Consider the following 16424-nt stretch of genomic DNA (forward strand, 5'->3'; position numbering starts at 1 on the left):
CTGTTTGATAAGGAACTGTGTTTGATTTTCTCATATTATAACATTTCCTTGATAGAGTAATTTATTTCACTACAGGACACTGAAAAAATGACCCCTGCATTTGTTGCATCTAGACAAGACTCTTATAATGGGATAAACCCCACTACACTGTATTCAGATTTCAGCTCAAAATGCTGATGAGCATCATTTAACAAATCTTAAAAAAACTAACATAGATACTGTTTTAATATCTTCACTTTGGCTCCCAGCTCATTACAAGATGTACTGTAGAGTATTCCTTCTGGCCTACAGAGCACCAAAAATTCTGGCTATCTCATGTTTAAATGAAATACTATCAACGTGCACACCAAGCAGAGCACTCCAGTTGAAGGATTAGAGTAACCTACCAGATTGGATAATCAGAGCCTTTAGCTACAGAGCCACTAAATGGAATGTCCTCCCCAAAACATTTAAGAGATGACCCTTTGTCTCAGCCTTTAAATTAAGGCCTAATATCTATTAACACATAATACCTATTCTAATTTTTTCCTTAGCCTATAGTGCAGTACATTTGCTGGTATTCAGAGTGCATTATATCATTTTATTTACTTTAAATCCTGGTCTCACAGTGCCTGTATTCTGGTGCTGGGATCAGACCTGAAAATGTGTTCTGACTGCCAGTGACATCAGAGCCTAGAATGTAAGACCCAAGATGGCAGACTCAGGAAAACCTAGCTGGTTTACTCCAATAACCCTGAAGACAGACCAGGAACAGTAGGGTCCCAAATCATAGTTTTGCAGAGATTGTTCAGAATCTAATGTAAGATTAATGTACTGTAGCACTTATTAGTGTGTGTATGTGTGGGGGGGATAACCATCAGGCAACCATTTTGTTTTCCTGTCCTCCATGCTCACACAATATTGTCGACTGTTCTACATAATTTTATAATGTGCTCTGTGGCACTTGCATACCAAACGTAAGATTAATCGATTGACTGAATTTATTATAATTTACATTAAGTAAAATGTTCTAATAATTTACTATATTTACAAGTAATGAATAATATAAAACAACATACTGTAAGTTTATACACAGATCACTGATTTAACTCTGATTTAATGTCCATCCACATTATTTAATCAATTTTTGTTATTTGCTGCTTACAACTCAGGATAGTGGGGTACACCCTGGATGTGACTCTAGTTCATCGCAAGGTAGACACACAAACATATAGACAAGCAGACACTCACACCTAGGGATAATTTTTCCATAAACCAATTAACTAACTAGTATATTTTGGCATGTGGGAGGAAACCCACAGCAACAGAGAGTACATACAGACTCCATGCAGAATGTTCCCCAGGTTTGGGACTAAACCCAGAGCTCTGTAATACTCAGTAATACTGACAACTGTGCCACTATCCTGCCCCTCTATAAACATCTCCCAGCAAAATGAAAATTTAAGTAATAATATGAAATGCTGCATTATCTCTGTGTCTACACTCATCTTTTTTGTTCCTGCTTCATTTTTTGGTCATTTTAATTCAAATCAAATAACCACACAACACGTTACTCTGAAAAGTTGGTTTATCCGAGTTTTTATGCGCTTTAGACGGACCTGGTTTACTGTACCCAGGTGTACATATGCAATAATTTCAACTGTAGTTTAATGTAGAAAGTGAACATGTATGTATTTTTAAAGATTAAGTTGAGAATAAATATTCTTTGTGTATACAGTACTTACTGTACCTGATTCAACAATAATGTATAATAACTGAATTACTTGTATGTATCATAAGGAGTCACACACAACCCGCGTTCAATGGTGAAGAATGTTTACCTTCGTTGAAACAGCAGTTACATTGTGCGATTAACAGAAATTATGCAATGTGATCAAATACAGTACATAAGAACAGATTACTATATATGTGAAACTCTAATGGCATCTGGACAGACAGTTCGTTGCTGTAATCATTATCACATGCTGTATTCAATTATTTCAATTATTTTAATACTTTCCTCTAACGGAGACTGCTTAGAAGAATGCTACAGTATTTGTTGGACTGAATTTTATCGGATAAAATCAACTTTTTTTCACGTCGGAATGATGTTATTGAAGAATGATTACTTTCGATCTTCAGTCTTTGGACATTCTTTCATGTGTATCAGAGAAGCTGTTTATTGTTACCTGGCTAGCACCTGCGAGCGTCATTCTCGGTCAGATAATTGCCTGCTCCCTAGCCTATCAGAAAAGGGACCCTGCGTGCGAGAATCTCTTGCAGTTTCCACAGCTGAGAACAGTGGGCTGCGCGGAGATTCTGAACTCTTTTTTATCCGTCGGCAGAGGGGTTGTATCAGAGAGTAAGAATACATCTTGCTTTTAACCTTTTCCAGACATTTGATGGGGAATTTCACATCTATTGGGAAAAATGCCTGTTATGAAAGGATTACTAGCTCCTCAAAACACGTTTTTGGACACCATAGCGACACGTTTTGACGGCACACGTAAGTCTTAGTCCTTTCTTGTAGAGTTATTACTTTAATTGTTGTTTTCCAGTATTATGTGAATGATTATATCGATTCAATAAAACATTGAAATATTGGCCCGCGTTAAGCTACCAAAGCTGCACAGCTACCATAGAGCTCCAATACTAAAACATCGAAAAGTTAATGTAAAAAAGTGAAATTGCACAGAAAACTCATATGGGATAGCGTTTTATAATTGATAATGAAATGTGTAATTGGTGACTAATTTATACCAATATCATATCTAAACATTTTAACTTATGAAATATGATTATGGATTAAATCATGTGGCTACTTACAAACTTTTTTGATATACTGCACAGTATCACAGATTATGATGTGAGTGCATTAAATAATTACATGACTGCACATCAACAGCAGCTCAAATATGTAAGGTATGTTTATATAAAATATTATTTTCTGTACATTTCATTATGAACAGAATAAGTGTTAAAAGCTTTTTCTTTCTAAAAGGAAAATGCTGCAATGCTTGACATGCTGCTTAGAAGACGTGCATAGTACTCTATACCTACATTTTACGTTTGAGAGAAACTTGATCTTCTCAACTGGAGACGCGGAAAAACAATACCAGCTCATATACTTTCTCGCTGTATTGTAGCCATGAATACTAAATGCGCTTTCATGTATTGTTTTATTGAAGCAATACTTTATTTCTCAAATTACACCCCGAGAATCAGAGCGGGACGAAGTTTCCCCAGTCAGTACCATGGAGAGCAACTACAGTACCAGGGCTTTCCCACAGTCGTTAGCAATACAGCTTTAAACATAATAATAAAAAAATAAAATAAAGGTCTGTTACTAAGAGTTTATTTCGTGTAAGGCATACCTTTATAATATATTAATAAAACATTCTAGGTTTGGCCTTCAAGAGTGAGCCTAAGTGCCTCTGCTTCATTTAAACGCTACTTCTGAATCTTGCACCGTTACATCGATATGTTACAGCTGGACAAACTGTATTATTTAAACGAAGAACCCGGTGATGCCATAGAGAATTAGGAAGCGTTTTTTTATTTATTTTAGGACACACGTGAAAACATTATTTTTGGAGGATTAATCTTTGAAGGGAACTTTTCATTTTGCAATGGGGCGTTTTCTTTTTTCTTATACGGTTTCTTAAAATCTCGTATCCCCCTGAGACCGTTTCTTTCTGTGTAGCATAATATCCGAATGAAGTGCTAGTATATTTCAATAAAATCAGCCTTTATAGCTGTGTTTGATGATGGTGTGTATAGAAACAGCATTAAAATCTATCGGGGTGTTTCAAGGATCTTTTTTCTTGTTAAGACTATTCCATTTATGTACAGTATATAAACAATTACAATGAATAATAATGCTTATGTCTATTCATTTCCAATTACTCTTTGTCCTAATGAAGTTCCAGTTTGTGACTGAACTTCCTTCACTTGTAGTTATTTCCTTACTGGCATATTAAATACTATTTACCGTATAGTTTATTTTATTCATAATCTATTTGCTTATAAGGGAATTACAAATAATATTATTGAATTGTTTCTCTTTGTTTATATTGCATCTGAAAAACAAACCTTTGGAGAAAAAAAAATGAAAAATGCCAGTACAACAGCCAGCGATTTCCTTCACTCTAAAACCAATTTCCTTATAAATTGTATTGCTGTGGGTGATGTTTGAATCTGACATTTTTGTGAATATACAGTAACCTGAGCACAAGCCTCTATTTAAAGCATTCCTTTATTATTATGGCATGGATTTAACTACCAAATGAGCTAGATGGGCTTAATGTCCTCCTCTCCTTCACAACCTTTCTTATTTTTTTATGCGCTAAGTGCATGTAGTGCCACGATTTTCAGTTTACCCATCACTGAAATAATTAATGTCGCAGTGATTTTATTGCATTAATGTGTTTAAAAAGTAGAGCAGAGTAACACATCCTGTAGACATTACTTGGAAAAACATTTAATTCTCACTTACTACCTATGGCACTAATATTCAGTCTTGATCCTGGAGACTCTCTGTGTCTTCTGGATTGTATTCCTGAATTTCAACTATGAACTCCTAATGACTTTAGGTGAATCAATTGTTCTCTGAATGGTCTATATAACAACTGTTTCTAGGACTTTAAGCTTATAAAGTTATACATTGTAAAACTGGATGTACTGCACATTTCAGGAGCAGGAGTCCATATTACAGACCTACTGTAGGGCATTCTTGGTAACAAAGACAAATGTTTCACCTGATCTCTTGTACTGTTAAGAATTAACACTTATACTCTGGTTCTACTCTGCCAAAGCTTACATTGAATTTCCTGACCTATAATCAGAATCATACAGTATATGTTCTGTATCAGAACTATAATATGTAGTTTTTATGATAGTGGCATAAGTTGCAGTAAATATTGAGTTCAATTTGAATATATGTTTAAATTGTGGATTCATTTGTGAGTAGGCTGTTGTGCAATAGCTCCAATATAACACAACCCCCCTCCCACCTTAAAATGTAAACTCCATTGTATGCAACTACTCTTTATATATCAGGATTTATATATTTAATATTTTTATTTTATTTTATGTGATACTTTTTCATGGGTGTTGATTTAATTGAAATGGATTTGATTATAATTGTATATTTGTATTGTCTAAATGCTAATTAAATGCATTCACATTTGTATATTAGTTGTATAAAAAATCTTTCAAAGATTGTTTAAATTTGATTCTGTATTCAATAAGTGAATATGAAAAACCTTAAATGATTGTCACTGTTAATGGAATTTATTTTACGTTACTAACTAAAACATTTTGTTTTTTTCAAGCAAGCTTTGATCCAGCATGATCCTTTACAGCTTTAAAATTCATTTTCTGTAATACAAATATACAGGAAATAGAGAAAGAAAATGTGGCTTTCTTTTTTATCATTAGTATATGTTTTGTCATCTTATACTGTACATCTTTTCATTTGCTTAAAGCTAATTGGAGTTTTAAAAGTAACATAGCAATAATTTAATGTTAAAATATGCAATTGAGCATGAATTTAATATAAATTTATTTTTTGTAAAATTGATTTGTCTTCCAGTAAGAAATTGTGGTAAGTGTGTTTTCTACATATTGCACATACAGTACAGTACTGTACCTCTAGCATATACTGTATTAACAGCACCAGTGCTAGCACAACATGCAGATTATCATGCAGTTCCCTGTTTGAATAATTTAAATACAATGAATAATTGTAATCACCAAATAACACCCAATGACGTACACAAACAGTATTTGGAAAAGAGTGCTTAATTCATCATGTGTCACAACACTCAGTAAGACTAAGGCATATAAAAATCAAGTAGCATTAATGAATTATTGGGTGAATGTGGGAAGGACAGATGTGGTATTGTGTCACATAAACTAGGAGGGAAGCACGAATCTCTGATTCGTTTTAAGTTTTTTCAATAGTTTTGTGTGCATCTTTGTATGAATTACTATTAAATTTGTTCTAGATTTGTTTGCGTCTGTAAAAGATCAAAAATATATTAAAAACCTGCTCAATGAAAGTGTACTCAAGTTCAGGAATACAATATAGACTTTTCAGTATGTATGTTCAGATGAATAAAACAGGTAAGCAGTTAAATAATATATTTCAAATACAAAACATTGCTACAGTACAGTATATGTTTATAAATCAAATGTGCAGATGAAGGTGGGATATGCTGAAGCAATCTATGCTTAGTCAAGGGAATAAAATCATTTCATTGGGCATGGGTCCAATCAATCAATGAACACATAATAACCCCACTGTGGTGAAAACATCAAGTTATCAAGAACCATATTCTATTTAAAAAGTGATATTGACCAAAAAGGTTGTTTTTTGTCTTAGCATTAATTTGTAATCAAATTATAGAACCACTTAAAGATATTAAAGAAAAAAAAAACATTTTTTATTTTTTTTCTTAAGTTTAATACACCCATACAATAAAGTAAAAAATAAAAACTTATTTTTGAATAAATGTACCTCTTATTTCTGAATAAATCATTTTAAATAACAGGAAAAATATGGGAGACTGGGCTGCAATTATGGAGCTTTTTGCACTAGGGACTGCAAGGACTCAGGCTGATTGGGCTTTTATAATGTTGAATTCTCCTTAACAGTTCATGGTTCTCTTTCTGGTTGTTGCTATTTATAAGATGTGTGCTGCAAGAGCTCTCCCTCCTTACCCACAGTCCTGGATTGTGTACCCTTTGTGGGGTTGGAACCAGGCAGGTTCTGCTCTAGTGTGGCTTTACATTCCCTGGTGACTAATAATTCAATGTTTCATTGAGTAAAAAGACTTAATTCCCAAGACACAGAATATCCAATATCACAGAATGGCTACAGCACACAATGCAGTACAGTTGGATGCTGCTCAGCAGTGGTGGCTGAATGAGCACCTATGTGCAAAGCGCTTTGGGAAAATAAGCACTGTACTGTATAAACGAAATTACTTAATTCTGTGTGTAACTATGAACACAAACAATATCACTAGAGGCTGGTAACATTCAGTGGTACTCCAGTTATTCAGATGTACTGTACATTATATTTCAGAACCCTTATGTCTCTGTGTTGTCTACAAACCTCCTGCTGTTTCCTTTGTGGTGGATTATGCAAACTTCACATTTATCATACATTAATTATGCATATCATTAGTTTAACGAATATGAGAGAAACTACTTCTTTTTTTCATGCAACGTGACTTCCTTCTACCAGACAGTAGTAATGGAAATCTACTATCTTTTAATGAATGGGGTCCTAGGTTTTTCCTTGAGATTCTGAAACACTGACATGATCTTTTTTTAGTTCAGATTGTTTCAGCATGTTTCTTAGAATACACCATTAAACATCAATGTGACTGTTACTATGTGACTTTTTTTCAGCATCAAGTGTTAGAAGTGAGAGAAAAAATGCCAGCACATCTTCAGATCTTTTACTTCAAAACATTTGTCATTCTGTCTTCATTCTATTTGACTGCTGCTGTAGGAACATCATTCATTTATGAAACTGGGCAAGTGGAAGCACCTTCAGATCAAATTTATGTCTGCAGTGGTGTTGTATCAGATGTGATATCTTGGCCATGATTCAGACTGATTTACAACAAAAATGTTACATTACATATTGCATAGAAATATTTTTGTTTCAGTAGAAAATGATATAGACTTTGGAAAAAAAATATTTCTTTTGTTGCAACAAAGTATTATAATCACAATAAAAAAGTAAATAATAATGTTTAATGTGAGAGAGAAACCAAGACTAATTATTAAATGATCAATAGACTGTATCTACACTATTACATTCTGCAATGTTCTTTTGCCAAATACTTTAGACTGTCTTTTATATTGTGGTAAAGTCTGGCTTGTCTCTTCCACAGGTCAATGATAATTATTTGTCTATGAGAATAATAAAGATATAACAATCATAGGTCTCGAAACAGAATAAGGTTATACTGTATGTATAGTGGGTGTTAAAATGTCAAATTATGAGTTCTTCATCTGATTTTGATTTTCCCATTCCATCTGAAGCGAATTTTGTTATCAGAGAACAAATTATGTGAACTGCCTATAGATTCATATTGGAGAATAACAATACATATGGAGTAATAGATAATACCTTTTTTGGTTGCTCTCAGATGAAAATACTTACTGTACAGTCTTGATACTCACTTGTTTTGATCCTTGTTCTTTTCCTTAAAAATCACTGGCTATGGTGCTCATGTACTTCCTCAATTCTCTTCTTTGATGTTCACCTTCTTTTCAAGTCAAGTACACTCTGTTTTGCAGATGATCAGTGCAAAAGTACTTAATATACTTCCTGTAAATATGGGAAACAGCTTAATGTGGAAGTGGTACTGGGTTGCCATATTGCAACTTATTCTTTTCTTTATTCATTTCATTGACGTAATGTGGGGAGACAGTAATGCAGTTAATATACATTACACATGCAAATAACTAGCACATGTGGCTACAATTTGAACACTCAAGTCAAGTTCAAGTTCAAGTTTATTGTCATTATACTCATATACAGGTATATGGTATAATGAAATGCTATTTAGCTAGCTCTCAGATGATACTTAGTACAAAGAAAAACAACAATACAATTGTATAATGAAAGAAAGACAGAGACAACAGGCAGAATAAGAGAACTGTTACTGCAATCTGAAACTTGATTTAGAATCCTGACTTTTTTTCTGTCAAGATGCTGAAATATCAAATCTTTAGGTAAAGTAATACTTCCATATGAAGTAATGTGTATTCACAGAATTCATTAACATGAATTAGAGCACTGTACATCAGAGTGATTATACTGTGATTAATTAGTTGTTGTTTTGTCAACAAAACAAACATATTCAAAATGTGGTGCTGATACTGGAGTGCTTGTATCTTTAAACTTTAACCTGTATTCAGACAGTTTCAAGATTTGATTTGTTGTGAACAAAATTAAATCACAAATAACAATTCATCCTTTGCTGTTTGGCTGCTAGTAGTGTACTTATCCAAACTTCACCTCAAGCTGCTTATGAACAAAATTTGTAATTCAGCTTCCAGAATGTGGACAGGTGTTTATAGTTTCAAACATACATATGAACTTTTCTTTCTGGGAAATAATTCTCATTAACTATCTTTTAACCTTAGTAAATGACATATCTTTCAATCAATGGGTTATTATGTCTGTTGTTTTTGCAGTATTTGCAAAGCATACCAAAACATTTGGATTACTTTCTTTATTGCTTCCCCCGAGAACTAGAACAGGTTATTAATGAGTTAACATAAACTAAACCATATAAAGTATGAAATTCATCTATGTCAGTAGACTGAAGCTAAAAAAATATAAAAATACTGTATGCCTTCACACTGAGTTTTGTTTATTAAATCTAATAATATTAATGCTGTATTCTAAGAAACATGAGGCAAAGCTGAGATTACCAGAACTGGAATGTCTTTTGAAAATTATTGCTTCTAATAAAGCTTTCACATGGTGTTTCCTTAATTTAAGATGATAATCCAATTCATTCATAACCAAATGATCCATTTCCACATCATTTTTAAACATAAGTTATTAAACAATCCTTTATGTTTCTCTTTATTTTAAATATTTTCTCTGTATTGTGAATCAGACCTGATAGAATTAGGATCAAAACTACTTTATTTTTTCATTGGGAACTTCAACATAGCATCTGTGAATATTTCTGCATTAAGTTATAAACTGAAAGAGAAGGTAATCTAAACTGGCTAAAGAAAGAAGAAAGTATGGATCCTAGTAGGTGTTAGTAAATTGGGTTATATGATTAAAGATCTCATCAAACATCTCTTCCAGCAAAGTACTGTTTTAATTACTTAAAACCTTAAAAGTCAACTGTCTAAAACTTTTCTGTTAAGTGAACTAAAACAAGAAATGGATAATTACAGCAATAAACTATTGCAGACTAACATACAAGTGAAGGCCCGACATTTTACAACCTTCTCAATGCAAGATCAGATTAGTCTTTTGATAGCTGTGCATCTCAGTGGACAGCTGATCTCTGTGTAGACTGGGATACTGTGGCATAGTTAACCATTTAGAGATATACATAACAAACTACTTCAGTACAAAATTTTAAAAACTCTATTATACCCCAGAAAAATTGAAAAAGATTAATTGGCATAATACAGGAATGTGTCCAAAATGTAATACACATAAAATATCACTATTATACTTATTATGGTATTGTCAACACATACAGTCATTCGGGACATCCACAGAAGGGAAAGCTCTCAGGTACCTAAATATCTCAATTCCGCTTACTCCCATAACATGTATCCTTGGTGATTTATCAAAGGTTAACGTAGCAATTCAATATAAAAATACTTTCTTGACTCTCTGTATTATTGCTAACAAAATAATACTGCGAAAATAGGTGGACAGTACAGGACTATTGTACAAACAATGGATTAAAGAGGCTGTACAATCACAAGTTAATTTGAAAAGATTTCATATAATTTACAGGGTAAACTTAATGAGTATAGGAATGTTTGGGGCCCAATAGAGACATACTTGAATGGCACTGGATGTTAAGAAGATTAATAGGAAGTTTTTTGAATTAATCTTTTTTTTTGTGAATGAGAGAGTGAAAAATAAATACATTAAAAAAAAAGTCCTCCAACGGTAGGGGTGGGGTGGAGGTGGGTTTAGAAAAAAAAGAAAGAGAAATCAAGAACACTAATATAGTTTAGTATTGGATTGGATTTTTTTTTGTGAAAATACAAATATCCTTTCTTCAGTTTTTTTTTTTGGCTTACTCAGGTTTCAAGGGAATATTACTTTCATTATCTGGTAAATGTATTTTTAATCTAGTTTTCTTGCAAAAGGCCAGTAGCATCAGCATTTAAATCCAAGCTTAGATCTCCAGATCCACTTGGGAGCTTTTAAAGCACAGCTTGAGAAACTTGACGTATTTTCCATGGAAAATACTTGTCAGAGACAAAAAAGTGAAAGGAATCTCACAAATAAAGTCATACATAAAAACAATCTACCTACAGCAGCATTATTTCCTGCAGTGAAAATGGGACATCATCTGTTTTTAGTCTCTCAGTACCCTTTTAAAAAGCATGCCTGATGGAAGCTTCTGGTTTATTTTAATGTACAGGAAAATGGCAATGGCAGAGATGTCACTCACACTGACACATGTACTCTTTCTTGGTGCCAAATCCGAGGGCTGTCATGAAAAAGGGTCAGTCAGAAAGTTTTCAGTGAAACTCCCATCTATACATGCTGCAGAATGTTAAGATTACAACTTCCTTTTGACCTTAAGTCTCCTTGCAGTTCAGTTATTGATTGCTTCATTCACACATAAGACACTCATTAGCAAATGCCATTCAAAGTACTTACGTGGGAAGTAAAAGGACTGGGAAATCATACTGTAGTATACAATCCATTTTGTGTTTTACCAGTAATTGTATACTTGCATATTAGCAACAGTGTCATTTGTTTAAGTCTAAGAGAGACTTTTGTGAATGTCAGACCCTGGTCTTGTGGATTGGTGCTGGTCCTGGAGCAGTGCTGACTGGTCTGTGTCAAGACCTTATAGGTTCAGCCAAAGAGGCTCAGTAATAATTGGTGAATTCAGTATTTTGTTTCTTCCATTGTTTTATTAAAAATGTCCTGAAACAAGAAAGACCCAAAAGTTGTTAATCCCTGGTTCAAAAAAGGTTAAAAAAAAACTATTGGAGCATAATAGAAGTAATAAAATGCAATAGATTTGAAAAAAAAATGATTTTTTACAAATTTTATGAAACAGCAACCAAACTTTAACAGAGTCTCTTAATATTGATTAATTCATTATTTTCTAGAACATTTAGTAAATGGAGTGGCACAGTGACACAGTGTTTAATATTACTGCTTTGTAGGACTGGTGCCTGGGTTAAATTTCTAGGGTGCTATCTGCATAGTGTATCATAAGGTATGATCACCTCATGCACAGTTGTGTGGGTATCCTCTTGGTACTTTGGTTTCCTTCCACAGTCCAAAAAAAAAAATGGCTTCTGGGAAAATATGCCCTTGTGTGAGTTTGTTTGTGTTTGTATCTGTGCCCAGCATCCTGTCCAGGGTGTCATCTGCTTTATACCCATTCCTTACCAGCTTCCTCATGTAACCCTATAGTATGTTGGATAAAGCAGTTGGATGAATGGATGTATATTTAGAAAACATATAACTTGATTCACAGGTAACAGGGTGACTGCCACAGCAGGTAGTATAAAAGCGTTTTGCCTTAGACTAATATGAATTAATAATAACACATCAAAATTAACTCAAGTACTGTAGGTATTTTAACACATACTGGTCATACAACGTTTACTGTGTTTCTAATAAAGATGCTTATGTCTTACTGCTTACTGCAGGTTTCAAAACAGGTAAATAACCAGTAAGAGGGTGAAAGCTTTATTCTACAAAGCTTACACCCTCATTTTTTGTTATGAAGATATTCAATGAATTTGTAACCAGCAACAAAGTAATGTTAGGATAAAGACATGATGGATTACAGATTACTTTAATTATACTGTACTGTAGTTTGGTAGATTAGGGATGAAGTTTATTTAAAAAAATGCTAAATAGAGAAGTGAAATTTTAATGTATCTGTACCATTGTAACAAGGGCAACATTACATGTAGAGTTCATTATTTGACATGTAAAACATGGACCTGGATTGGCAGTTCTTTTATTTGAATTAGAAATTTTCTCTTGTACATTCTGTAGAATGAAGAAATATTCTATTTAGAATGGTGCAAAATATTTCCAGAGGCTGCCATATGTGAAGGGGTTAGGATACTTGATAAGAGCACTATCCACTAATTAGATTAGACCCTACTGTACTAATCATTCTTTAATGTATTCTATTTAATTGTCAAACCACTCTCTATGAAAGTTATGTTCTCTAGGGCTAGTTGCGTAGATTGAAGCATAATAATCAGAAGATTACTGAATGTTGTATTATGATTATTAGGTTAGAACAGTTTCCCACAGAGCAATTCCTATTGGTCAACAGAAGTGTGTGAGGTAATTCCAGTGTGGGGCTTCTCTGAACGCTTTTCTGCCCTGGATTATGACAGAATTGGGACATCATCTGTAAGGTTCATTGGTTTTTCAGATATTATTGATATTTTAAGGTAAAGTTGGATTTATCCTTGTAACTGTTCTATAATAACCTTTTTGTGAAGATAAATTGTCAACATTGAAAAGTTATGGAAACCTCTCCCATGTGAATGTCTGATATCTGTGATGAATTGGGATGAAATACAAGCCAGTAAGCTTATGAATGTCTTCAATGGAAGGGCAGCTGCTAGATTTATGTGTGTGCCTTTGATTTGCTCATTGGGCCTTTGGAATATCAAGAGTGGAATTTGATACTATCTTAAAATTTCGTTGCCAGTTCCAGAAAAGAGCCTTTGTGGGTATTATGTAACTAGCTTTGAAATGTGTGTAAATTGAAATGTAAATTATAAAACAAATTAGTTTTCAAAACAACTAAATAAAATATTATCCAAATAAAGATTAATCTGATTACATATTTATGCCATTGTCATTGTATTGTATACATGACTGGTAGAAAAGGACAAAATGGATTTTAAGAATGTCTTGCAAACAAACCTTATGTTTTGAGTTTCATCCTATATTATGGTTTTATAAAACATGTTATACATTGAAATTCCTCCATGTTATTCTGTAAAGAACACAAAGTGCTCTGCATATACCTGAAGATTTCAGTAATACATTATGAAGTGGATTCTGTTTCAGCAGATGAAAAGTTTCAAAACATTATTCCACATTTATATTCCAAAGTCCTGAAAAACTGTAGTTTGATGTTTGTGTTTTTGAGAACTTACAGTAACTATACTATAAGTTATTTTTAATATCTATGAGGTCATTAAACCTATAGTTTCTTCTGGATCCATAAAATGTTAATTGTATTAAGTATGATTAAGAGCAATCCAGGAATGTCTTGGCTGGTGCTTATGTTTATTGATGTGTTAAAAATATGAAACTGCACCTGATGACCATCCTACTGCTATGTACAGTATCATGTCAGTGTAGACTGTATCTTGATAGTGTATATTGGTGCATTTAATTTTCTATCAGTGATGCAAAGGTTTCCATTCTATGACAGTGGGAACACACTGTAATGGAATCACAGCAATGCCTAACATCACCTTCTTATTCCTTTACATTTTATTGATCACTTTCATGTCTACATACGGACTTCGACTGTAGCTACAGTATAAGATGGATTTTACAAATGTTAAGAATTGCATTAGGTACTTAAGACAGACCTGCATCTTAGCCTATGTCCAATTACAGTATATACTAGTATTCAGGGGTTATTATACCATTATTGTTCTTTTGTTAACTGCTGTATTTCTTTGACAGTATCTAGAGTTTATACAGAGTCTCAGTCAAGCAGGCTTTCCCCATTTACAGTACATAAATATTTACCTATTCCAATCTTGGTATAGTCCTGGTTGTACCTGCTCATTTGTTCTTGTCAGTAATTGATTTTACTGCACTACTAGGAATACAAATATTTCTAACACTTTTGCATAGCTTATATTTTTGGTTAACTGAATTACTGAATACTGAATATTGTAAATAACTTCCTGTTTCTGGAAGCTTCCTGGCGTGAGATTATATACTGAGATAGTGTTCCAGGTTCCATCTTTGCAACTACCCATTGGTTAACTCCTCCCTCTGAATGGGGGGTTGAACCTCCCCATCCTATGGCCAGGAGACTACTTCTTAACCAAGCAGGTTAAGCCAAGGTTATTATACTTAAATACTTATTCACAAAGTATGAGATTCTTGGATGACATTATTCGTACAAGATGGCGACGCACACGAACACAGCGGCTTATCCAGGTCTGGTAAAAACGGTGCTAAATGTTGGTCCTGTGTTAAATATCGTCTCTAGTATTAATTTACCAAGAGTCTACAATTGTCTGACCCTGCTGGACATTGGGAAAACGATGCAAGGATTCTCAGCTGAATATTCAGATGGAAGGATTAGGATCAGGTCCCTTACTGGCGGCGCCACCTGTTGCGCTCGTCCGTATGAAGATACACCGAAAGCGGTGGGAAAGGAAACAAAAGCAGTGCAAGAGAGCCGGAATCCATCGCAGGCTAAAAGCCAATCCTCACAAACCGGCTCCCCCTAAATTTTTCTTTCCAATGCCCATTCTCTGGAGAACAGATTGGACTATCTAAGATAGTGCTGTGCCTTTTTACGGAGACATGACTAAATGACAATATCTTAGACACGGCCATTCAGCTTGCTCCTCTGTATACTTGTATAGGGCTGGATTGACAAATAAACTTGAACTTGAACTTGAATGAACATTGAGTACATGCTTTAGTTTGAGCAAATGATTATCTACCCTTTAATTAGCTGCTGTTAATAGATGTGTAGTTTATGTGTATAAATGAATACTTTAGGCATTGATTTATTGTTTTTCCCAATGTAACTCTTTTTATGTAATTATGATAGGTATTTATATTATGTTTAAATGTGAAATGTATTTATTAAATACTAAATATTATCCTGAAATATTCCCAGACTGTGGAAAAGGCAGTCATATCATGTCAGAACTAATACACAGTTGCCTGCTGTTTATTTGCTCCAGGGGAGACAGAAGGTTTACAAATACTCAAGTCTTTGGAGTAAAAATAATTTAAAAAACGAATGAAATCAGAATAACAAACTAACAGAAACCTCACACTGGGGAAAATATATTTGGGTACTGAATGTGGCTATCGCTTTGGCATTTCTTAGTGTCCATTGCTTGAGTGAAGTTTACAACTACTACAGTAGTACAGCTTCTGTTCTCCCCACCTCTTCCTAGGTTGGGAAAAGATATTATATCTCCCATATTTAGTTCAGGTGTTCTGGCCACATTGAAGAGCAAATGCTTGTCAGTCCCATCTCCATAGCTCTTCTGCCTGGCTACTGCCACATACCATTTTCTCTTATAAACACACTGTACAGTTCTAAATTTTGCATAGTGCAAATAACTATGCTCATTTCTTTCCTTTAAAAGACATTTTGCATAGCACTTATTTGTGTATCAACAGGTATGGTGTTAATACATACATATATGTGAATACAGTATATATACCTGTGTGTTCTAATAAGGATTACACTCAAGCACACAAGCAAGTGGTAAATTACAAAATACTGTAGTTGAGTATTTTTCATGTCTTCTCTATCCAATTTGGAAGATCCTCACTTCTAGTAGCTTAGGGAACAATCACACATAAACACACACAAAAAAAACACTTTTATTTGAATTAAAACATAAAACAACACTAATGTCTTCTCAAAAACATTGTTTCCTTCAAATTAATAACCATAAAATATTTCAGAAAGGCTACCAATACCACTCAG

The 16424-nt window shown here is 33.7% G+C and overlaps 1 protein-coding gene across 1 annotated transcript in view; it reads left to right on the plus strand.

Moving 5' to 3' along the window:
• The first annotated feature begins 2210 nt into the window (after window positions 1-2210).
• kcnh8 (potassium voltage-gated channel, subfamily H (eag-related), member 8) overlaps window positions 2211-16424 on the plus strand; it is a 136282-nt gene continuing 122068 nt past the window's right edge. The window contains exon 1 of the mRNA XM_088601635.1: window positions 2211-2485. Within this exon, the coding sequence (XP_088457761.1) occupies window positions 2410-2485 (76 nt within the window). The 5' untranslated portion in view covers window positions 2211-2409. The remainder of the gene's footprint in view (window positions 2486-16424) is intronic.

Source organism: Lepisosteus platostomus, chromosome 12 (assembly GCF_059453375.1).
Source record: "Lepisosteus platostomus isolate fLepPlt1 chromosome 12, fLepPlt1.hap1, whole genome shotgun sequence".
NCBI lineage: Eukaryota > Metazoa > Chordata > Actinopteri > Semionotiformes > Lepisosteidae > Lepisosteus > Lepisosteus platostomus.